This window comes from Camelus dromedarius, chromosome 2, assembly GCF_036321535.1.
Source record: "Camelus dromedarius isolate mCamDro1 chromosome 2, mCamDro1.pat, whole genome shotgun sequence".
Lineage (NCBI taxonomy): Eukaryota > Metazoa > Chordata > Mammalia > Artiodactyla > Camelidae > Camelus > Camelus dromedarius.
In genome coordinates this window covers 119,630,233-119,654,985 of record NC_087437.1, presented here as the reverse complement: position 1 = coordinate 119,654,985, position 24,753 = coordinate 119,630,233, and the positions used below count along the sequence as shown (strand labels likewise).

General features: G+C 50.2%; 1 protein-coding gene across 6 annotated transcripts in view; it reads right to left on the bottom strand.

Annotated features, from left to right (window-relative positions):
• The window catches only part of UBASH3A (ubiquitin associated and SH3 domain containing A), a 39,940-nt gene extending 24,380 nt beyond the window's left edge, over positions 1 to 15,560 (bottom strand). Inside the window, exons 1-6 of one of the 6 annotated variants that reach the window (XR_010376821.1) lie at positions 15,286 to 15,560; positions 13,322 to 13,375; positions 10,731 to 10,917; positions 7,671 to 7,869; positions 4,314 to 4,483; positions 3,305 to 3,513 (exon numbers count right to left, since the gene is read on the bottom strand). Coding sequence is in view for 5 of the 6 variants with exons in the window: in XM_064476234.1 (XP_064332304.1) it covers positions 3,305 to 3,513; positions 4,314 to 4,483; positions 7,671 to 7,869; positions 10,731 to 10,917; positions 13,322 to 13,375; positions 15,286 to 15,398 (932 nt within the window). In the remaining variant the exon portion in view is untranslated. The remainder of the gene's footprint in view (positions 1 to 3,304; positions 3,514 to 4,313; positions 4,484 to 7,670; positions 7,870 to 10,730; positions 10,918 to 13,321; positions 13,376 to 15,285) is intronic. The other 5 variants (XM_064476234.1, XM_064476236.1, XM_064476233.1 and 2 more) reach the window with 5 other exon arrangements.
• Positions 15,561 to 24,753: the final 9,193 nt, after the last annotated feature.

Here is a 24,753-nt window from a genome sequence, read left to right as displayed (position 1 = left end):
GAGGATGGAGTGCTGCTCAAACACGGCCAGTCAGACGCCCCACAGCCTAGCCCAGTACCTAGTTTTCTCTCCTTTTGCTGTAATTCTTGTTAATACTTATTAATTCCTGAGGGGAAGCTTGTTTCTAGAAAGAACAGCCCCAGATATGACCTGCTTAAAGGCTGGAATGGTTATTTTGGCGAAGGGTGACTGACAGATTCACTGTGAGGTGAGAAATGTAACAGCCACAGGCTCATTTTCTACAGAGTCTTTGCTGCATGGTTCTAGAGACATCCAGTTTGCCAGTTGTCTGGTGACAGGGAGGCTCTCTCGTCCTGAGGGACAGGGGCCACAGGGGAGCCCATGCTCCGTGGAAGTAGGCGGCCACTTAGGGTGGGACCAGCACCTCCGCTCCTGTTCCTCCTTAACAGCTCGTCAGACCAGGTGACGGGCTGGGCTGGGTCTAAAACGGAGCAAGTGCTTCCTTCATCTAGCGATGCCGCCAGCCCCCCACCTCCCTGGGCCCGGGCATTCTCAGCTCTCAGGGAGGATGACTGATCTGATTATCTCTGTAGTCCCTGTGACTTTGCCGTGGCCTCTGGACCCGTGGTCGTGCCTACACCCGCAAAATTGTGCTTTTATGGAACAACTGGTCCACACCCGCACCTCGGTCAGCTGTGATCACTTTGTGGAAGCGAGTCCCCCTCCACCTGGGGTGGGGGAGAGCTCGGAGCTGGGGCCGCACAGCGAGCATAGTGTGTGCAAAGTGTGGCCCTGAGTTTGTCTGACTTTTCTCCCTTTATTACCCTTTGACCCAACTTTCTTATATTCTTTTTTTTTTTAACTTAAAATTGATCAATTTATATTTTGAATAAGTAATACATTTCTATGGTTCAAAAAATTTTAAATTATGCAGTGGTAGAGAGTGAAAATTCTCCCTCCCACCCTGTCTTGTTGTCCAGTCCCCCACCCTCAGCCCTGTGGGGAGCCATGGTTAGAAGTTTCTAGAGGTCCTCCCTTCCAGGGAACTTTTAGGCATAAACACGCGTACACATTGTGCATCTGTGTACAGATGCGCATGTTTCACTTCATCCTTCCCCACAAGCAGTGCTATCCTACACACATTGTTCTGCAACTTATCTTGGATTTTTAAAAAACTAACAGCACATAAAATACTTCCTCATCATCATTTTTTAAAACTTCAAGTATTCTACTGTATGGCCATATCATAATTTATTTCACTAGCTTATTTTTTATTTAATTATCTCTTCTACAGGCAGACTAGGTCACGGTCAAAAGCATACACGCAACTTTTCTCAGCTATACAATGAAATGCAAATCCAGGTGCTGCTGCAAAGAGGTTTTTCAGATGTAATTAAGGTCTCTAATCAGGTGACCTTAAGTTAATCAAAGGGGAGACTATCCTGGGTGGGCCTCACTTCTTCAGTTGGAAGGACTTTGAAAAAGGCTGAGGTTTTGAAGTCAGCCAGAAGGAGAAGGAAAAATGCCATATGATATCACTTATATGTGGAATCTTAAAAAAAGAACACAAATGAACTTATCTACAAAACAGAAACAGACTCACAGACACAGAGAACAAACTTATGGTTACCGGGGGTGAAGGGGGTGGGAAGGGATAAATTGGGAATTCGAAAATTGCAGCACTTGGGGAGCGATGGAAACGTTCACTATCTTGATTGTGGTGGTGGTTTCAGGGGTGTGGACATCTATCAAAACCATCAAACTGTACATCTGAAATATGTGGAGTTTATGGTACAGGAGCCACACCACAATAAAGGGGTTTAAAAAAACAGAACAGGCTTAGGTCTTCCCTGAGCTCAGAGGTTCCAAATAGCAGCTGTGTCTGCAGTTAACTGTTCTCCATCTGCCTGGGTGGTCCTCCCCAATTGTCACACACAGGTGACAAGTTCCACTGACCCATGGGTGTCCAGCCTGCTGTGGTTGCCTTCCCTTTCTTCTTGCCTGAGCTTGCTTAGCCCCAACAACCTCACAAGGCGATTTCTTATGATAAGTCCATATATGTGTATGTATCTAGATGGTATGTGATATATGTATATATTATAGTAATATAACAAATATAAATTATTTGTATTATCAATATATTAACATATATTAATAATAAAATAATATACTTTAAACATGTATTAGATAAATACACAATATAAAAATTACTGGTTCAACTCCTCTGGTTAGTCTTTGCTGATACAAAATTTGGTTTCAAGAGTAGGGAGCTGTTGTGACAAATACTTGAAATTTGGGAGCCGCTTTGAGACTGAGCAGGGGGGAGGCTGGGAGAATTTTGGGAAGCACGGTCAAGAAAGTCTGAATGACTCGGACAGACTGTGAATAGAATGTGGATGTCCCAGGTGTCACTGGTGAGGACGCGGGGTGGAGTGAGACACTGGTAGGACACCGCAGAAGGGGATCCCTCTTATGTGGTGGCAAAGAGTTTAGTGACATTGTCCATAGAAAGCAGAGCTTGTAAGTGAAGAAGTTCCTATGTAGGTAAGGACATTTCCAAGCCAAGCACTGAAGGTTTGGCTCCTTCTTGCTGCTTATAGTAAAACGTGTGAAGAGAGAGATAAATTGAGAGGAGAACCATCCAGCAAAAATGAACCAGCACCTGAGGATTTTGAAAAGCCTCAGCTCCCCAAGTGATGCTAGCAGTGCTAAAATTAAGAAATTCCAGCTGAACAGAAAGAAGCAAGCCACCAGGACTCTTACAGCTTCAAGGAAAGGAATTCAGCCTACAACCACGTGAGCTGGGGAGAGGACCCCCAGCCGCACATAGGACCCCAGCCCCAGCCAAAGCCTGACTGCGGCCTTGGGAGACCCCGAGTGGAAGACTCAACTACGCCAACGCCACTGGGGAAACTAGGAGATAAGAAATGTGTGTTGTTCTAGCTGTTAAGTTCATGGTCATTTCTCACAGAGCACTAGAAAAGTGCCGCTGCCCCTTAGGACGTTACCGCTTATACACTGGGCTGAAGGGCAAGAGAAGCCAAGCTCAGGGCTGCTGGCTATAATTTATTATGCTCGTACTAAGGCAGTGGAATTTTGTAGCCCTTTTGGGCTTATGACCTCAGGAACTTCTTGTAGAGTAGCTCATGTTTGCTGATTGCTGTCAGCAGAAAACCACGAATCAGCCAGGATGTTTACCATACACCTGCAGGGATAACGCCGCCAACATAGAGAAGGCAACTTTTACCAACAGCGGAAAGGTCCAGAAGCACACAGGCACTGCGGCCACTGTTTGCAGACAGCTCCCAGACACCAACTCAGAGAGCGGCGGAGCGACACTCACCTGTGCTTCACCCACGTGTCACACTCGCTGACCCGCTCTGTGTAGTTCTCGGGCAGGAAGCCCCGGCAGCCGGTCCACTGCGAGGTCCCAATCACCCAGCCCTCGCTGGCTTCCTCCTGCTGAGTGGGGTCCACGAAGACGTGGTCGCCGGGACTCAGCATCAGCTCATCCACGTTCTGGGGGTTGTACTGGTACAGGACCCTCAGGGTCTAGAAAGGAGGCAAGTGTCCTCATGTCTCGAGCAAGGACGTGTGCTGGGAAAGAGCATTGGGAGGGTCTTTGCTCTCAGGCTCCCCTGATGGCTTCTGCGTCTCTAAGACGCATCCAAGCCTTTGTTGATGACAGTAGGATAGAACAAAAGGATGCATAGGCTTCTGTGGGTGCATTTAGAAGTGAATTTTGGTATCTGTCCCTATCCGTCTTACTATTATCTCTATTTACGTGTTTCTTATATGAAAATTCTCAAAGTGTAACGAGATGCTCACATCCACCCTCCTTGGAGTGAGGTGATTTGCAGCATCTCCCACACCAGGGAACGCGGTGGATTCGGTCACGCTTACTCCATGGGTCTGAAAGGAGGACAAGCTTCCTGTCTAAACCAACCAGTTCCATGGGGAGGAAGTCCTGGAATGCGACTTCACTCAAGTCATTAAATAGTTGATAAGCAACCCAGTGTATTCCATTATAAGCCTTTGCAATGGTGCATTTTTTATTTCCTCTTTAATTATAATGGTGCATTTCTAATACCAGAAATTTTTCCATTTTTTCCCCAAATTTCTATGTGTTTGCAACTCACTTACAAAAGAATGTTGATTTCAAAATGCAGACAACAAAGTGATTTTGGAAAAAGAGTAGAAGTTATTCCTGCTTCTAAAGTTCCTCCAGCCAAGGGCCCTGGGGCCAGTGCTCTGCCAGAAGGGGAGCCATGCACCTGTTCCTGTGGGGGGACCCAGCCCGACAGCCTGGCTGGGGCGTCCCTGGCCGGGCCCCCAGGCCCGGGTTTGCTCACCTGGTAGTGTACGAAGCGCATGTCCCGGGAGTAGAGCGCGGCGGTCCACTGGCAGCTGTGGCCCAGGGGGATGGCTCTGGCCAGCTGCTCCAGCGTCCTCTGGTGGTGGGGGTAGAACTTGTGGGCCAGGGTCAGATGCAGCTGCTTGGTGCAAGGCTTCACGGTGCAGTCTGTGAAATCAGGCAAATGGGGGCGCTGGGCACCTGTACCCAAACCGTCAGCACCGCACGCCCGGGGGCGCCCTGTCCCAGGGCAGCTACGCGCCCAGGTTGGCGGTGAAAACGCCCTTATGCGTGGAGCCTCTGCCCCACCCCCCTGCACCGGGCGGGGCTTCCTCCGCAAGGCAGACACTCGGCCCCGATGGCGTCGTGGCACAGAGGTCACCTCATTAGTAAGGAGATGACTGGGCGCCTGCAGATTGTACGAGGAAGTGGGAAAGCGGCGGGTGTGGAGATACAGGGTTCTTTTTGGGGCGGGGGGATGGTCTGTGGCCTACCAGTTTGCAAGCTAGTTGCCCAAATGATTAAAATCTGCATCCCCTGGGATGCACAGTTGCTCAGTGGCCGGGGTGGGTGGCTCGGGCAGGCTCCGGGTCGTCGGCTTTCTGTTCATTTGCAGAGTCTTTGGAAGAAAAGGCCCCGGGCAATGCGCCTCCGGCAAGCACGGCAGCCCCTCTAACAGCGGCCGCTCTGGTGAGGCGGGTGCCCTCGGAGCGGCCGGGCCCTGGCCTTTTTGAGTGACCTCTGTCCTCGTGGCCCCAGCCCTCGTGTCCCTCCTCCCAGAGCTCTCAGGTCAGTGGGCGGCAGCACCCCGAAGCAGCCAGGATCTAACATCAGCCAGGCTGCCAGGCCCCTATGTTCCAGGGTGGCGGTGATCAGAGGAAGGGCACAGACTTTGGAGTCAGACAGACCTGGCTGTAGACCCATCCTGCCCCGTCTGGCAGGTGACCTTGGGAGCATCCTGGTCTGACTCAGCTTCAGTTTCCACGGCAATGACTTGAGGTGAGGACGGCGGCCCGCAGGGCTGTCGTGGGAAACCGGTCTCCTAACTGTCAGGTCCTCAGGAGACTCAGGTAGCATTAGTTATCTGCCCCCTTTCCCATGGGCCACCCTTAGCCACACGCAGGCTCTGCCCTCCTCCCCACCGCACCCCCTAAAAAAGTCAAAGGAGATGCAAGCGCTTCCGGGAGCCCAGACTTGGCCCCACCCTTGTCTTCCACCCTCTAGCTGAGACTTTGTGACCAAAGGGGAAACCAGTGAGGTCTCCACGCCCTGAGCTGCGGGGGTGAGAAGCCTGAAGCAAGAGAGTGTGTGGGTGGCGGGGAAATTCCTTTTCTCGGGTGTTTCAGCCGAGCAGGGGAGGATGGCCGTGCCCTGTGAGTCAGCGTGGCCTGGGAAAGGCCCGCCGGTCCTTATCAGAGAGATCACGGAGGAACCGGCGTCTGAGTGAGCGTGGCCCTGGGGACGCCAAGGTGGCAAGGGACACACTTGCTGGAGAGGACCCACCGGGTCGGAGTCGGCCCAGGGCACAGGCTGTGGAAGGGCCGGGCGGAGCCTGCCCAGGGTCAGGTGAGGGGCAGGAGGTCAGAGCCGGCCCCCCCAGGAAGCAGGGCCGGCCAGCACAAAAGCCAGTGCCAGATCCGGCCCCCACTGGTTAGGGGACTCTGTTGGTTTCCTGAGCTGTTGTCACAGACTGCCACACACTGGGTGGCTTAGGACAACAGACATTTCTTCTCAGAATTCGGAGGCCAGAAGTCCAAAGCCAAGGTGGCGGCTGGCCAGCCCCCTCTGCAGGCTCTGGGGAAGGTCCTCCCTTGCTCCTCCAGCTCCTGGTGGCTCCTGGCCTTCCTTGGCTTGTGGCCGCGCCCCTGCAGTGCCTGCGTCCAGTGTCACATGGCCTCTCTGTGTCTCCCTGCATCTTCTCCTCATCTTACAAGGACCCCAGATGTTGGGTTTAGGGCCTGCCCTACTCCGGTGTGACCTCAATTAATTATACCTACAAAGACCCTATTTCCAAATAAGGTCCTTCTCTGAGCTTCTGGGAGGACGTGAATTTTAGGGGACACTTTTCAACCCATGACAGTGACCTTGGGCAAACACTTTATCCTTCACAGCCCTGGTCACTCCTTTCTAAAATGGGACCATTGAGAGCCATTCGGAGGGGGGGCACGAAGAGTCAGCGGGGTGCTGTGCCTGTTCGGAGGCCAGTAGCTGACACTTTTCATCAGGACAAGAGCCACGTTGTCCATTTAGAGATGAGGAGATTAAAGAGCTGTCCTTTGGACACACGTTTACAGAAAGGAGACCAGTCCTCAAAGACGCAGGTATGTTTATAATGATCTAGCAAATATGACCCCAGACCCAACAAGCCAGCATCCAGATGGAAACCTGGGGCCAAGGAACCTGGCCACGTGGCTGGGATACACGTGCGTACACGTCTGCGGGGGGCAGGGACGGCCCCTCCCCCGGGTACTGCGGTCTCCTCGAGTTTCAGACTCAGCAAATCACAGCAGGACCAAGCACCTCTGGGTGCCAGGAAGTTCCCCAAACAGGCTGCAGAAAATGGCTCGGGGGTTAGAGCAGGTGATTAGGGGCACATCCCTAAGTGGAGATGAGGGAGAATTCGCGCCTGAGGTCAGGGGCAGAGTTCCCTCTAAACCCCAGCTGGCACCTCAGTCTCCAGACCCCGGCTGGTGTTGGAGAAAAGGGAATTCGGCTAATTCTCAAAGTGAGTCTAAATAATCTTTCCCCCAAGAGGCCAAGGAGGCAAGGCTATGCTCACACCTAAAAAATGAAAATGAACCGTCTAGGACTTGTGTTTACACACAGCGCTGGCCCTGTGAGGAGAGAGACCTTGGGGAGGGGGAGACACATAGGGCTGGGGGTTCCCCAACCCCCAGTGTGCACACCAGCCGACACTCCCCCGTCTCCTCGGAGCCACATAACGTCCCCTCCTGGGACAATCTCCCAGGTGGCTGGACTATGACTGAGTGTTTTGAAAAAACCACATCCCTGCAGACGAGGCTGCTCCCACTTAGAGGACAGCCTTCTGCTGGTTCTGAGTCTCTGTTCGCTCACGGTTTTGAAGGACATCCCAGCCCAGTAGGGAGGCTCTGACTAATTGTTCAGCTTTAGGTTAAGGCTGTGTCCCGGTTGCCGGTGGGAAAGAGCAGGTGGGGGCGGAAGTGGCCCGGTGAGGGCATGTGCACCCCCTGCCCCGGAGACCAGGCCAGCCAGGCCTCCAGCCGGCTGACATCGGAGAACAGCCTGCACTCGTGGTCCGCCTATCGCATCCGAGTGCGGGAGCTCAGCCCCAGGCACAAAAGGGGTCCCTTCCTCGGCACCGGGCCCTGCCTACCTGCCAAGGACGAGGCTTCCGAGGCGAACATCACGGCAAATTCCCGGATGATGTCTGCGGGGCCGTCGCTCACGAAGAAGCCCAGGTAGCTGATGGAGGAGTGGAGAACCAGGGGCACAGCCGCGGGGAAGGTCCCCAGGACCCGGTCCCCGGCTCGCTTCAGTGCCTCGTACAGACACTCCACCTTCTGGTCTTCGCACTGAGGGACAGAGACAGGATGGTCACCTGTTACCGTAATGAATAAAAGTCACCCGACACGGGAGGCTCTTTTGTGCTTGTGACACTATAACATAATGCAACTGGTCCTGGCGTTCGGGGCTATGGATTTGCTCTACAGCTGGTTCCCAGTTTCTTAGACAATTCGGGTAAAGTTCTTTTGGGGATGGAATACCCTTTAAGTGCCCAGGCGGGAAGTCCCCTGTCCGTCTAACTCCACCCCTCACTCACTCCACCTCGCGGTGACGCAACCCTGCATTGCTTCTGGAGCCCCCTCCTCTCCCGGGCCCACAGCGTCGGCCTTGAGGCGGCCCCAGGTGCCCTGCTCAGAACCTACCCCACCGAGGAGAGTCGTAGCCAGCAGCGGACCACGCTCTCAGTCAGTGACTGAGCCATCCTTGTCCCTGACAGCGTGTCCTCCAAGGTCCAAGCTCCTCGTCACCCCCCGCCTGTCACTCATCACCCGCCTTCCAGCCAGACCGAGTGCCTCCTGGCTCCTGGGCTCAGCGCTGCCCAAGCCGCCACCTCAACTTGAAGCCCTTCCTCCACACGGAAGACTCTGTGAGGCCACGTGGGACCCCCGTAGGACCTGGACACGGCGACCCCCATGGGAGGCTGGCCGGTCCCTGCTCTCCCCAGCCACGGGCTCCTTCTGAATTTCCCACGCACTCCTTAGTCTCTGAGGGATAAACCTTATAGTCGCTTTTAATGGACACTTTCTCCCCCCTCCGAACTGGGGGCTCACTAAACTCACAAAACCCTGTGGGCTCTGTCTTTGCAGCCCTCGCGGGCCTGGAAAGCAGTGGGCACCACTGCACGTGGGGGAACAGCTGGCCACGTGGTGTTTCTCGGTCTCAGACATTGATCTGGACGCTCAGAGCCATGTTATAAACAGAGCTGCAGTGGACGCCACCACCTGGGGGCCGCACGTTCTCAAGTCAAAGGCAGAGAGAGACCCTGTTACACGCTTCTGCTGGGAAGGGGCTCTCGGCCACCAAGGCAGGGTGGGGCAGGGGTGGGGGGACCAGGAGGCTCAGCAGAAGGGAGGTGTGTTTATGTGTGTGTGTGTGTGTCTGTCTGTCTGTGTCTGTGTGACACGGTCTGTTTCTGTGTATCTGTGTGTGACATTGTGTGTGTCTGTATATACTGCCGACTGAAATAAAAGTCACAGCCTAAGAGCTGAGCATTATGTTTTATTCAGCGACTTTCCAAGGACCTGAGCCCGGGACACGGCCTCTCAGATCGCCCTAAGAGACGGCTCCAAAGAGGCAAGGTAGAAGCCAGGATGCATATGAGTTTTCGCAACAAAGACCAGGTAGTCAGAAAATCGAAAGATGACTGTTAATTAAAGAAAACCAGACATCTCAAGTTAAGGAATTTAGCGCTTTTCTGTGTGTGGGAAGGTGCAAAGGGCTGGGCTCATTGAAGTCACTCCTCTGATCTGCACCTTTGCTGTCTAGGGCAGCATCCTCTTCGTCCACATCCTGAGCCCCCCCAGGGGGCTCTGCTGGGGGTGGCAGCAGAGGCCAGGCTGCCTGCTTGTCTGCATCCTGAGTTCCCTCCGCTTACTGTTGAGGGTGGTGGTAGAGGCTGATGACTTGATGGCTGAAATATTTTTCATTTACAGTATATGTGTGTGTGTGTCTGTGTGTGCATCTGTGCGTGACATGGTTTGTGTGTGTGGGTCTGTGTGTGCATCTGTGCGTGACATGGTTTGTGTGTATGCGTATGTGTGTGTGTGTGCGCGCATGTGTGTGCATGTGCAGGCGTGTACACACCGCAGTGTAGAGATGGTTGAAGGAGATGGAAGCCCAGGCCAGCGCTCTCTCCCCCACGGCCAAGCATGTCCATTTCTAAGGTCATGTTTACCGCAGCCCAGCTGCCTCTTCTTTCCCTGATGAACTCCAAGGACAGCCAGAAAGGAGCCCGAATGTCACAAATGCCACCAGCCCAGCAAATGAGGATTATTGGCAGGGGCTTGGGAAGGTGCCGCTTCTCCTGTGCATCTTCTGGAAACCTTCCCTCGAGGTCTGCGTCCTCCTTTCCATGCAGCGCACAGGAGCCTGGAATGGAGGGCTCCCTGGCCCCAGTGGGACACTTAGAGCTTGCTGGCAGCAGAGCCGGGGCGGGGCCAGGGAGGTCTCCAGGCTTCCCTGGTCCAGAGCCACAGAGGAGGTGGTGTCCCTCCTTCCCTGCTTCGCACCTTTCCTCTTGTCTTTTGAGCATCCCAGGTCCTCCTCACCTTCCCAGAATGCCTATGGAGCTGCCCATCTGACTATTTTATGAGCAGAGGGCTGGTCCCCAAGGCAGGGAGAAGTTCTGCCTCTATGACTGGCCAATAATCTCCCATTCTCCAATTGATCCATCACACACTTGTGAAGCACCCACTCTGTTTGAGGCACTGTGCTAGTCTCAGCGGGTCCCACAGTGAGTGAGGCATCCTCCTTTCCTTGAGGATTTCAGTCCAGTGAGGGATACAGAGCTGCACCAGACACGTTGCCATACAACAGGGAAAGTGTCATCAGCGATAGAAATGAGAAGCTGGTGGGAGCACAAAAAGCAGCACCCTTTTCCGCCTAGAGAGCTGAGGAATACTTAAAAAAGGGAGGGGATAAATGAGTTGGGTTCTGAAGAATGAATAGGAGTTGACCTGACAAAGATGAGGAGGAAAGTAAAGGCTATCTCACCCAAAGAGGCCAGCTAACACCACCACTGCAGATCATTCCTTGAAAGAAAATCCTGTGGCTGCCCTCAGTTTTGTCCCATCACTGCCCAGTTATCGCAGAAAATGACTTCAGCTGTCGCCATGTTAATGAGCGTTAAAGGCGCATTGGGCGGACTCACCGTGAAGAAGTCACAGAGCGTTATGTGAGGGAAGACCTCGTGAGCTCTGTTCTTCGCACACTGCCTCTTGCTCTCTCTCCAGAACTCCTGGAGTTTTTCCAGCAGGGACCCCGTGGGGCAGAGGAAAAGGGCGTATTCCTGGGGAATGGGGTCGTTGAGAGAAGGGTCATTGCAGTGGGAGTGCAGCCTGCAACAGAGGATGGGACATGTTCACCTGTTGTGAAGAGTCTTTCCCCGGGGAGGATGGAGCGGGACCGCATCTCAGACTGACAGGCCGCGCAGAGCACCAAGCTGCACGCCCGGCGAGGCTCAGCAAGCCCGGGGCGCGGCGCAACCGCGGAGCAGGTCGGCGTCCGGCCGGTCTCAGCGCCAGCTGGTCTGATTCCCAGGCCCGAAGACCGAGAGGAGAGACAGGTGACAGTAACGCTCAGAACCTGGTTTTCTAATGATCTTTGGGGGCCAGGCATCTCCTTAGGGTTGAAAATTATATGGGAAAGACGGACATTTTAATTTTATCCCAAACTTCAAATTAAGTATAAAAATCAAAGCCACAAAGACCTGTATTTTCTGTCAATTTGGAAAGTTATTTTAAGTACTAGGAAAAATGATGGACAGCCCCAAATTCAAGTTCATGCTCACCAATAAAAAGAAAGAAATGGAGACAGGCATGAGACACCACTTTTCTTATTTGTCAAGTGAACAGAATGTCTTTCAGGGGATAAAAGTTACGCTCAGTCGTGTCAAAGGTGCTGAGACTTGAGGATGAATCTCTGCAGCCTTTATATGAAGCCACTTGCCCACGTGTGTCAGAGCCTTTAAACTCCTCTTCCTTCTGCACTAATAACTCCACTTCCAGACATGGGTCCAAAGGAAAAAGCAAAGGCGATTAATACAATGGCCTGCGTAGACATTTACTGTACAGTGATTTTTAATGGGAAAGAAGGAAAAACTAGATAAATAATGGTAAATTTATACATCAGGTACTTGTTAGAAATTATGGATTTGAATAGTTTCTGATACCTCCAAGAAGTGCTTGTGACATGATATGAAATTTAGGAATCGGTATACAACCACTTGAGAAAACATTCGACGTGCACAGATACCTTCTCATAATAATAATACAAAAATGCCAGTGGAGGAAGCTGTGTCCCCTTCATCCTGGCTGCCTTCCCTGGCTCACTTGTCTAGCGGCAACTCAGTTCATAATCCGCTTTGCTTTCTACTAGACATGTAGGTAACGAATCCATACATAGCACTTGTGTGTGTTTTATATAAATCAGAAGCAGTTCTTCAAATTATTCTGCAACTTGCATTTTTTACTTAAGACATTTTCGCAGCGTATACACAGCCATCTAGTTAAGTGTGTCAGCACGAACCGTCTAAGGGCTGTAACACGTTCCACTGTCTGCATGAGTGATATTCTGTCCATCCAGGCCATTGATGGGCATGTACATTGGTTCCCTTTTTTTTGCAATGTCATAGCACTGTAGTCAAGACCTTTGTGCGTGTCTCTTTAGGCCCCTTGTGTTTCGCCACGGAATATACTCAGGCATGAACTGGTAGGCTGTGGCTACACACATTTTCGGGGTTGAGAGTCACCCTAGACTGCAACCTGGAAACTGAGACCACATTCTCCTCATCCCCACCAATGCTTAAAGCTGCCTTTTGTTGCTCCCAGCACCCTAATTTGCACCTCCCTGTTAGGAGTGAGGTTGGGGCCACTCTTGCAGAGTCCAGGGGCCCCACGCCTCCCTGTTCCTGGTGGGTCTGCTGGCCTTTTCCACTGAGTCGTCACTGGCAGGAACCAACCAGCACTCGTACAGCAGGGGGTTTGATTTTTAATTCAAATGTGGTAACTGACTTCAGAGTTACTCTAGCCCAGAGGGTCCTGGGTGTTTCTCTGCACAGGGGGTGCCTTTTTGCCCTTGGCCTAAGCTTTTCGAGGACATGCTGGACGCTCAGAGACCCAGTGTGGGTATTTGCCACCCTGCTCTGGAGGGGGGGGGCACCCCAGCCTGATGGGACCTGGGTTTTTTGCTTGGTTTTCACTACAGCTATTCCGGGGCAGAACGCGAGGGGACTTCCCGCCAAAGGGCAGGATGATAGCATCATGGCACACGCAGGCAGGACTGGGTCTTAGAGATGGGGTGCCCCCTTTGATTCCCAGCGCAGAAAACCGGAGCCGTGGGCGGCGGCCGAGCTGGGAGGGTGGAGCCTCCGGAACCAGCGCCCCCGCCTCCAAGAACCTGGTGCCCTTAAGTCTCAGGGGGCGTTCATGGCCACCCACAAGCTCTCGCCCCATCTGAGGCAGCAACCTCCTTTTCCTATCAGCAAAAATGGCACTTCCCAATTTATTCAACAAATCACATGAATATTTTTCTTCATTGACAATCATGCCTGGGTTAAATCAGACTTTTAAGGGAAGAAAGCTTTGTTCAAAGTTCTCTCTCTTCTGTTTTCCATTTTAAATGCGGGCTCTTTGCGCCTCTCCCTGGGCGCTGGGTGGGTAGCATGGAGGTGCCACCGCCCGCCCAGAGTGAGCAGTGTCCCCCCTGCGGAGCCCTCCCGGCCCCTGTGGGCACCCCACTCACCAGTCTGAGGCCTCCTCCACAGTCTTCCTTCCAGTAGCTGCCAATGCCTTTAGCCTGTAGGGAATCGGGAGACAGGGAGGTCTCAGAACCCGCCTTCTACTCCTTAGAAAAGGTCAGAGAGGCAGGGGTGTCCCTGCTACTCCCGGGACCTTCAGGGGTCCCCCATCCAGGGCTAAATGGCGAGGTCTCAGTGGGGGATGCAGGCCTCTGCCCTCGTGGCATCACTGTGGTTTTGGAAATGCAGACAGCTTACATCTTCCCCCATCATTTTCCTTCCCTGGCTCCCACCCCCTGTCCCTGGCCAGAAGTCCAAGGACTCATGCCTGAGGGGCAGCCATGCCAGAATCCGGCCTCCCCAGCCCTACCCCATGCACCCTGCTCCCCAGCCAGATGCTCCCACTCTCGGACCCTCCATTTGGTTATGCAGAGTCACGTCCCTGGCTCTCACTCCTGCCTCCTTGCCAAGATGCAGCGCGGTGCCGACCTGCCCTGAGAGGAACGACACTGGGCCTTCCAGGCTCCTCTCAGAAGTCTTCCTTTTCCAGGAAGCCTTCCCCGGACCACCCAAGCAGGGTGGATGTGCGGCCCTCCTGCGTTTCCCCACTGCACGTGTGGTCACTGGCCCCTCATCTCATTGGACTTGTGTCCGCCTGCCTGCCTGCGAGTTCCCTGGGAGTAACCGTGTCTTACTCATTGTTGAAACTGGCGTGTAAGTATGCTGCACTGAGTTTACCTGAAGGGGACCACACCAGACAGAATGCAGTGTGGCGAAGGGAATCCATCCAGGAACTCAGCCTGGAGGTAGCCGGGGTGTCAAGGAGGCATGGTGCCCGGGGACGCTGGTTTGGAGGGTACAGGCCCCGGGGTGAGGCTTCCTGAGTGGTTAGCAGGGGCCCTACCCCGGGCTTCAGCCTCAGGAAGACGTTAAAGACACGCTCCTCCACCTCTGACACATGGCTAACGCTTACAGCGGAAGGAATTTTGAGTCTGCTTCCAGCGGTAGCTTTGGTCACGTCCCTAAGGCTTTCCAGTCCCTGGGAGAGGGGTGCCCGCCCTGCCCTCCCACCACCCGCCCTCCCTGGCCTCCGGCCCCGTCTGCCTCTGATGGGTGGTGTCGGCACCCGGCAGGCACCCGGCACACGCTTGGTTCTACTGCCATCGCACAGACCCCCATTTACCACGATACGTGCGATGACGAGGTCCCGACGGGTTGGGGAGGAAAGCGGTCCAGTCATTCCATCCAGTTGGGTCACAGGTTTGTTATCCATTGAAGGAAAGTTTGCCCCCACCCAAATCCACGTTACCAAGGGACTTCAGATGCACCTCCCTTGCAAATAAGCACGTGGAAAGGGCAGGTCTAAGAACCTGGTTCCCCGTGGAAGCCGCACCCCGATGTCGGCCTCCTTGTTCTGTGGTACCCGCCTCTCCGAGGGGGTACTCCTGAGACTGCAGTCCGCGTGGCCCTTCTCCTTGGGTGAGCAGGATCGCGCCAGCCCTGCTGGGGGAGTTCCGTGACCATCTCCCTTCATGACCAGACATTAAGAGATCCCCCTGAGGACGGACAGTTTCCCTGCACATTTAGAAACGCAGTCTTGTTTATTTCAACGGGTCTCAACAACAGAGACCCCCCGACTTTGGGGCTTTCAAATTAGAGTGAAACGCCGTCTCAGATTCACTGGGCTGCCCGCAGAGAGGGTACAGCCAGGCCCCAAGCTCCTCCAAACCCTAGTTCCAATTTTCACAAATTTCAGGGTCCCCCACCCGTCACCAGCCAGCAGAGTTTGTCGTTAAAAGGCAAAGATGGTGTCGTTTATGAAAGCAGAAAAGACCCTATTTTGAGATAGTCTCTAGCCCGCATGGTTCACCCCTTCCACAGGAAGTACGTGCTCTGAGCCCCTGCAGTTCTGCGGCCACAGAAGGGTGGGCTCTGGGCCCCAGGCACGAGCCCAGGGAGTGGTACTCACGCGGTGTGCGCCGGGAAGCCCATCCCCAGGAGGGGCTCCAGGAGCGAGGGGACGCTGCGGCCCCTGAGCTTGTTGAAAACCTTCGCGTAGAGCTGAGTCTCCCCTGTGGCCATCTCTTCCTGCTTCAGACTGAACAGAGCAGATAAAGCCGGAGAGGGGGAGGCAGGAGAGGCTGAGGCTGAGAAGAAAAACCTCAAGCCCTTTTTGATCTTTCTGACAAAAGCTAATATCCTGTTTGCATGAGATTCTGGCTTTCAGAATTCTCTCTGCAGAGCGCAGGTGTCGGGTCCACCAACGCCGCTTCCACAGTGGGGCTTGGGGTCCAGAGGCCCAGCTGAGTCCCTGCAGGGCCTGCATGGGGTTGGCCTTTGCACGGACTTGAGATGCCAGATCTGGCTCAGACGGAGGGGGCAGGGCAGGGCAGGGGAGTGGAAGCCCAGGCGGGGTTCTCCGCTGGGTCCCACCGGCCTCAGAACCCCGAGCCACCTAGGTCCTAGTCTCCTTTCCTGCACAAGACATTAAATCACAGTGTGTCTATTGTCTCTGCTAACTCTAAAATTTTTGGCTCTTTTAATTATTCATTGACTTTTTAAAAAGTTTTTAAACTTTTAAAGTTTAATATGCATTCAGAAAAGCTGACAAATCCTATGTTTGGGGCTCGATTCATTCTCGTAAAGTGAGCACACACACCTAATCCCTCCGGAACCAGAATAAAACAGGTCCTCAAGTGGGGGGATTTTGCCCCTCCCCAGGGGCCATTGGCCACGTCTGGAGACAGTTTTGGTTGTCACAGCTGGACGTGGGGTTGTTTACTACCGGCACTTAGCGGGCTGAGGACAAGAACACTGTAGTGCACACGACAGCCGAGAGGGATCCGCCCAAGACATCAGCAGCGCCAAGGTTGAGAAGCTCTGCCCTGGAACATCCCCAGAACCTCAGGACCGCCCCTGTCACCCCCAGGCCCTCGCCCAGCCTCATGGTCTTTTCTCCTCCCTCCCTGCAAAAAAGGCAGCCACTGCGCTCCCTTGCGTATTAATTCTGCCCATCTTTAAACTTGACATAAGCAGAGCAATATGGGGATGTCCTCCTTCATGTCTGGTTTCTTTTGCCCAAAATTATATGTGAATTTTTTTTAATGGAGGTGCTGGGAATTGAACCCAGGACCCCGTGCATGTAAAGCACGCACTGCACCTCTGAGCTGTCCCCTCACCCCACGTGTGTGAAATCTACCCACATCACTGCCTGTCGCCATAGTTAGCTCACTGGATTGCTGGGTTGTATTTCATCAGATAAATCACCATCATTTACTTCTCCAGTTCTCGGCTGACGTACATTTGGGTGGTTTTCAGTTGTTTCGTTGCAGCAGGCAGTCTTATAAATGTCTTTGAAGGCCAGATGTGAGCATTTCTGTTTGGTACCCATCTGGGGGTGAGGTAGTTGGGTCATGGGACAGACACATGCATTCTTTGTGAGAAACTGCCAAGTGATTTTACAAAGCAGTGGTACCAACTCCCCATCTCACCCTTGGTGGAGGAGAGCGCCTGCTGCTCTGCATTCTTGCCCACACTTGATATTATCAGTCTTTTAGTTTCAGCCAGCCTTTGGGTGTGTCACGGTATCTCACAGTGGTTCCAATCTGCATTTCCCCCAGTGGCAATGACACTGAGCACCATGAGACGGGCTGTTGGCTGTTGGAATATTCTCTTTGGGGAAAGGGCTGTCCTGGTTGTCTGCCATTTTTAAATTGGGTTCTTTGATTTTTCTTATCAATTTGTGGAAACTCTGAAGATGAGTCTTTTGTTGGACGTCTTTAAAGGTGGTGACTTATTCCAGGCTGCGGTTTGCTTTTTTAATTGCTTGTTAATATCTTTGGGTGAAATAAAATTTCTTAATTTGAATAAAAATTAATTTATCAATCTTTTCTTTTATGGTTAGAACTTTCTGCATCCTGCTCAAGAAATCATTGTTAATCTGGCATGGACGAAGGCAGTCTCCTAGGGTTTCTTCTTGGAGCTTTACACGTTTACTGCTCATATTTAGCTCTACGATCCATTTGAACTAACTCTGTGTGTGGTGGGAGGTAGGGGTAAAAGTCCATCCATTTCCCTCTACTTTGTTCATTGAAAAGTGAATTGCAGAAGAGCGTTTATTATAAATCAGTTGACTGTACATGTATTTGTCTGTTTCTAGTCTATTATGTTTTCTTGTTTGGTTCTCTTTTTTTATTTGTTCATTTTTATATCTACAGTACACTGCTTTAACTATTAGAGTGCTAAGCCCTCTGATTTTATCTACCTCAAGATTGTCTTGCTCCTCTAGGCCCTTTGATTTTTCATATAAATTTAAAAATCAGGTTGCCACAGTGCGACATTGGAGAGTGCAGGAAGACTGATTCTCAGCCAAAGGGCCAATGCAATTCATACGAGAGAGGATAACATTTTCAACAAATAGTGCTGGAAAGCTGCGTATGGATGTGGGAAAAGTGTGACCCTCAACCCTTCCTTCACATCATTCACAAAAATTAACTCAAAATGTATGATATGGACACGAGCTAAAACTGTAAATTTTCTAAAAGAAGAACTCTTTGCTATGTTGGAGTTTGCAAAGCTTCCTTAGGACATAAAAAGCATGAATCATACCAGAAGAAAATTGATAAATTGAACTTCATCAAAACTGGAAACATCTGCTCTCTGAAAGACACTGTAAAGAAAATAAAAAGGCCAAGCACGGGAGAAAATATCATCATATGTACATCTGACAAAGGACTTACATCCAGAATGTAATTATGTATGTGTCTATCTGTATGTGTATATTCTTATAATGAATAATAGGGAAAAACAATGCAGCTTAAAAATAGGCAAAAGATCTAAATGGCACTTAACAAAAGAAGATACATGAATGGCTAATGAGGATGTGAAAAGATATTCAATATATTAGTCATCAGGGAAATGTAAATTAAAACCGCAATGTGATACCACAACACACTTGCTAGAAGAGCTAAAATTGAAAAGACTGAAATACCAAGTTTTGACATAGCTGTGGAGTAACTGGGACTCTCATATGTTGTTGGTGGGAATGCAAAATTGTCTAAACATTTTGGAAAACATCTTGACAGTTTCCTATTGAGTTAAACATACATTTGCTACATGACCAATCTGCTCGTAGCAATTTACCAGGGAGAAAAGAAGAGGTAAGTCCACACTAAAGCTTGTATATGAATGTCCATGGTGGCTTTTATTCACAGGAGAAGACTCAAACTGGAGAGAATCCAGATGTCAATCAACTGGTGAATGGATACACAAATGTTGGGATAACACGTACCACTAATAAGAAACACATTGCAGATTGATGCAGCAGCATGGATGAATTTGAAAGAACATTATGCTGGCTGAAAGAAGCCACACATGGAAGTCGTGCATATTACATGATTTTATTTAAATAAAAATTTTAAAAAGCTAGAACTAATTTATAGAAACAGAAAGCAGACAAATGGTTGACCCAGGCTGGGGTATGAAGGGGTTTGGGGGATGACAGAAATGTTCTATGTCCTGATTTGGTGGTGACTATATGGCTGTATAGATTTTCAAGACTGATTAAACTAAGCACGGTACATTTTATAGTGCGTAAACTAACCTCAATAAAATTGATCTTTAAAAAGGAAAGGGAAAGAATCCAAAGGACAACAAAAACAATATGCTAATTTCCACCAAAAAAAGCCCTGTTGGAAATTTTTTTGGGATTATGTGAATCTGTGGATCAATTTTACAATATTAGGGTTTTCATTCCATGAATATGGTGTATCTCTCTATGTATGTAATTTCCTGTGGTAATGTTTTGTAGTTTTCAGCATCTGGTTCTTCTGTCACTAAGTTTATTCCTACATGTTGTGTGTTTTTGATGCTATTGTTTAAGAATAATTTCCGTTTCCATTTCCTTGCTGCCAGTGTGGAGAAATACAACTGATTTTTATGTATTGACATCACATGCACTAATCTGGCCAAGATTACTTGTTAATTCTAATATTTTGTAGATTCTGCTGGATTTTCTCTGTACACAATTATGTAACCTTCAAATAGTGACAGTTTCCCCCTCACTTTCTAACATTTATAAACTTTATCTCACCTTCTTGCCATATTGCCTGGCAAAGACCTCCAGGACCATATTGAATAAAAGTGATTTTTTTGGTAGATACTCTTTATCAAATAAGAGAAATTGTTTTTCATTCCTAGCTTACTGAAGTGTTTTAAAATTTCATTAATGGATATTAAATTTTATCAAATGCTTTTTCTGCATCTATTGAGGTGATCATACCTCTTTTATTCAATGAATGAGGTAGTTGACCAACTGATTTTTGAATGTTAAATCAACCTTGTTTTCCAAAGATGAAACCTCCTTGGTCTTAATATGTTATTTTTTTTTATATACTGCTGGAACCAATTTGCTAATGCTTTGTTTCAAATTTTTGCATCAATGTTTATAAATTAGCCTGTTGTTTTCCTTTCTTGTAATTTCCTTGTCAGATTTGTTATCAGTAGAGTGACCAGCGCATTCTGATGTACCTGTGACTTCCTTGGTCTTAGCCCTGAAAGTTCCCGTCCCAGGAAAACCCCCTCAGTCCCAGGGAAACAAGGACCGTTGGTCACCCTAAGTGTCAACATTATTCTGGCCTCATAAATGACTTGGGAAGTATTACCTCTTTCTAAATTCTCCAAGTTTTTGTAAGGTTGGTGTAATTTCTTTCTTAAGTGTTTAAAAAGATTTATCAGTGAAGTCTTCTGGGCCTCAAATTTTCTTGGTAGAGTTTTTAACTGTGGATTTAATTTATTTAACAGGTATAGGAGTATTTTACTTTTATCTATTTTATTAAATTGTTTTTCAAGGAATCTGACAACTTTACGTAGGTTGTCAGATTTCTTGGCATAGAGTTACCAGGGCTTCTTTATTTTCTTTCAGTTCTGTTACACAGTTTTCTGTGTCCAGGTCGGGTTGTTGATCTTAAAAATGAAAGTCAGGTTTTTTTACCAGCAAAAATGGGTTTATTCGAGAATAGTAGAGAATTGCAATTTAGGACAAGCAAGGCGTGGCAAAAACCACAGGCAAGTCCAACAAACAAAAGAGAGGAATATTCTTTTATAGCATGAAGTGGGGAAGTCGGGAGGGCTTGTTTTGGACTCAGTCCATGGGGAAAAGTGAGAGTTCAGGGTGATGATGGTTTCTCACTGGCTGAGTGGCTGTGGTGTCAGTTTCTCGTAGGAGCGGCAACATGCATCTTTTCCTGTTGGGGCCCACTGGGGCCCATTGGTGATCTTTCCTTTTGATGATTCTTCTGTTTGGGTCTGTAATTGACCATTCTTCCTGTAATGACATCTACCTGTGCGTCTGTGAGAGCTCCCCCTTCTGGCCTCCCGGCTCCATTTTAGTGAGGCTCCCCTCTTCAGTTCGACAACATTGTGCAGTGTTGATGAGATTATTCTTAGATATTTGATTATGATTCATGCACTGTAAGTTACATCTTTTTAAAATGTCATGTTCCTACTCTCTGTTACTTGCAGATCAAAATGCTGTTGATTTCATGTTATTTTACATTTCACTTATATCCACAAGTTTTACGTGAATTACTTACTAATTCTAATAATGTTTATCTTTAGAATTTTGAAGATACTTTATGTTCAAAAATAATTTTGTCTAACAATAATAATAGCTTTATTTCTTTTTTTACCAGTACATATTCTTTTCTTTTAAAAATTCTCCCTTCCTTTCCATTCTTCCATTCTTCTTTCTTTCCTTCACCTTTTTTCCTTTTCATTTTTTTTCTTTCTTTTTCCTTCTCCCCTCCTCCTCCTCCTCCTTCCAGTTTTATTGCACTGGCTTGAGCTGCAAATACTGAATCGTCTGGTATACGTCCATACAGCGTGTCTCCTTATGTTGCTCCCCATCTCAGAGGGAAAGCTTTCAATATCTCACCTTTAAATGTGAAATGTAAAAATTATATTTTAAAATAATGTCCTTTTCCTTTGAATTCAAAAGATGAAATAATTTTATAATCAAATAAATTATACAGCTTAAATTTGAAAGTCTGAGAGTAGACAAAAGGAAAAAAAGCAGATTTGGGGTCTGAAATATAGCCTCTACTCAAACATATTTTTCTTTCGTAATAGTAAACCACTTTTTGAGCAATTGTACTTCTATAAAAATGTAAATTTCTCTTTTAAAAAAATCTTATTTGCGTAAACCAGGAAATGCCCTAACTAAATTCCTTTTTTCTTGGCTTGCAAAGTTACCTTCCAAGGCCAACAGTGAAAAGACTAAAGCTTCCTAATTGACAGTTTCTACTGTGATTGACCCCCAAAGCCTCCCCTCACTCCCTAAAGGAATCAAGGTGGAGACAGACCACACCTGTAGCTCAAGCTGTGCGCACAGGGTCACTAAGGCTTCCCAGCTCCTAGGGGAGCCCTCAGGTAGGATGACCCTCTCCTACCTCCAAACAAAGACCTCCTAAGACACCAGCGTGGTAAATATCAGATGCCAGCCCTAAGTATACTGATTTCTGCTTCCTTAAGATTTCATTTTGAGCTTGATGGAATTGATTTGTAAGCAACCTTTCTGAGAGGCTACTTCATGGCGACAGAAGTCAGCTACCTGCAGGGGTTTCTTCCTAACACCTCCTGGGGAACTGGCTCGATCTTTGACCTCATCTGAACCACATGCCAACACGTAACACATGTCAGTATGACCTTGTGATTGCTTTTGGTAGTCCGCATGTCTGCTCAGTAGTGTTCGTCCACCTTGGTTCACAATCAGCTCCTATATGTGGCGTGCACAGCACACTCATTACCGTGCCTGATACCCTAAGAGTCCATTCTAGACTCTGTCCTCCGAGAGCTGTGCTCTTGTCGGGAGGTCCACCCACAACAAGCAGGTGAAAGCAAATAAAGCATTAAGTTCCAAGTTTCCTGTCACTGTCTTTGAGAGCAAATATTCCTTCAGGGACTGGAGAGGGTAGTTAGGAAAGGTGCAAAGGAGGGATGTACGAGCTTGAAGGTTACCTGGTGTTAAATCCCAAAGACACTGAGAGATGTGTGGGCACGTGCTGGGAGGCGGGGAAACAAGACTGAAGTAAACCACGACTGGCTCAATGTATCTCTTTGGCTATTGTTGCTGCAAATGAAAAATATTGCAGCCATATCAGTAAACAAGGGATGCTGTGGCCATCAAGTCATAAGCCGGTACCAACATCCCTGAAGGTGAGCCACAGGGAACTCAGGGTGGGGACAAGCAGGCAGCCTGGCCTCTGCAGCCACCCCTACCGTGCACCCTGAGGGGACTCAGGACATGGGCCCTGGGCAGCTAAGGTGCACACCACAGGAGTGGTTTCAGTGAGCTCAGACCTTTGCACCTTCCTGTACCTAGAAAAGAGCTGAATTCCTTAACTTAAGATATTTGGTTTTCTTCAATTAACAGTGATCTTTGGATGTTCTGACTACCTGGTCTTTCTGGCAAAGCTCCTATGTATCCTGGCTCCTCCCCTGCCTCTTTGGAGCTGTCCCTCAGAGCGAGCTGAGAGGCCACCCCCCTGGGCTGGAGTCCTCGGAAAGTCCTCCGAACAAAGCATAATTCTTAGCTTTTCGGTTGTGTAATTTCTCAGTCGACATCGCCATTGGTGAATCCCACCAACACCTCGCTCTGCAGCGGTCCCCAGCGCAGCCCTCGATCTCCACCTGCAGCACTAGCCCCCGGTCCAGGTCACAGCCGCGGGGCCTGGGTTCCCAGCAGCCTCCTCCGGGCTCTCTGTGCACCCACCCTGCGCCCATCTTGCTGCACACACACAGGTGAGTCCCGACCACGCCTCTCGGCACCTCCGTGCCTTTCCCTCACGTGCAAACCAAACCAGAGTCCTTCCAGGGGCCCGGCCCTCTGCGATCTGCCCATCAGCCTGCTGCCGCAAAACTGGCCTCTGTGCCTCAAAAGATGGCCTAAGACTCGGAGGCAGAGTTTGGGGAGAGTCAGAAAAGAAGAGCCTACTGCTTTGCCAGGCGAAGTGGAGTTGCAGCAGGCTAATGATGCCTTCGACGCTGAGACTCCGTCCTGGTGTTGGGGTCTTGAGGTTTTATAGAAAAACTGGGTAGAACGGAGAGGGGCTAACGATTAGGGCGTTTTACAGGGCGCTGCACTCCTCCCAGCGCCAGCGAACCCTCCAGGTGCCGCGGAGCGACTCCAGAGGGCCCGCCCACTCCTCTGAGGTCACCAGCCTGTCATCTCCCCCCGGGGCACAGCCCCAGGGCCAAAGCTGCTCTCAGTGAAGAATGCACAGGAAGGGGGTGTGCAACGGAAAAGCCTGGGGGCTGTTCGGCATCAAAGCAGGAAGGGAGAAAAAACAAGTGCCGGGCCTCTTGGTCAGAGCCACTCAGCCAACTTCTCTAGCACCGGGGGGTCAGCCTCCCAGCCTGGTCCCCACTCCCTCAAGCCTCGCCAGGCACATAAGCTTTCTTGACTTTCTCAGTTACCACCAGCTCATTGTTTCCCTCTGGGCCTTTGGCGTGATGGTCTGATGCTTGGAGCAACGCTCCCCTCCTCGGCTCACAAGTCCCATTTTATCCCATCATCGAGGTCTTGACTGAAACGTCACTTCTTCCTCCACCAGCCTGTGTCATCACTCCCTAAGCCTTGCCCAGCCTCATCTCTTCCTAGGTTTTGTCGCCCTCTGAGGCCACAGGCGAGTGCTTTGTCCCCCCTGCCATCTGCTCTGAATCTGTATGCCTGGCTCCCAGCAGATGGCCCATAACCATTTGCTGAACAAAGAACGCACGATTCTCACCTCGCTCCCGTTCATGCCGCCCTTCCCAAGGGGCGCTCAGCCCCCTTGCCCGTCGCAGCAGGCCTGTGTTCGCTCCTGATAACGCACCTTTAAGCCGCACTGTGTGTGGAAACCTCTTGGGATGCAGAGGCCCCTGCGGGATGGAGGGCGAAGTGTCTCTTAGATCGCTGGCTGCAGGTTCCCCATCCTTTGTCTGCAGAGTGGCTGCGGGTCTCACCCTGGGCCTGGGTTAGACGGGTGGAGACCCCCACCCAAGCATCGCCTGCCCCCTGGGTAAGCTGACGTGTTCTTTTAGGTAAGAGGAGTGCCTGTGTTCCAAAGCCTCCCTTAGGTGAAGTTTCTGAAAAGGTCTGCTTACCTTCCGTAAGTAAGGTAAAGTAATTAAGGTAAAGGCAGCCGCACGTTCCCCTCCAGGCCCCTGCAGCCCTACCAGCGCCGGCCACTTGATAGCTCCCTCCAGGTTGGGTTACGCAGAGGCCCACGACATTGCCGTTCGCTGCGATGATCCAGCCGACAAGGCTGAGTGACTTGGTGGAAATATTTCCCGCTTGGACTAACCGGTTGGCGGCCTGTTTACCATCACGCCTTCTTTTATAATGAAAAAAGAGACTGTTTCTGCTTTCCGTGATGGCTGCTGCGGAAATGGTGAGTCC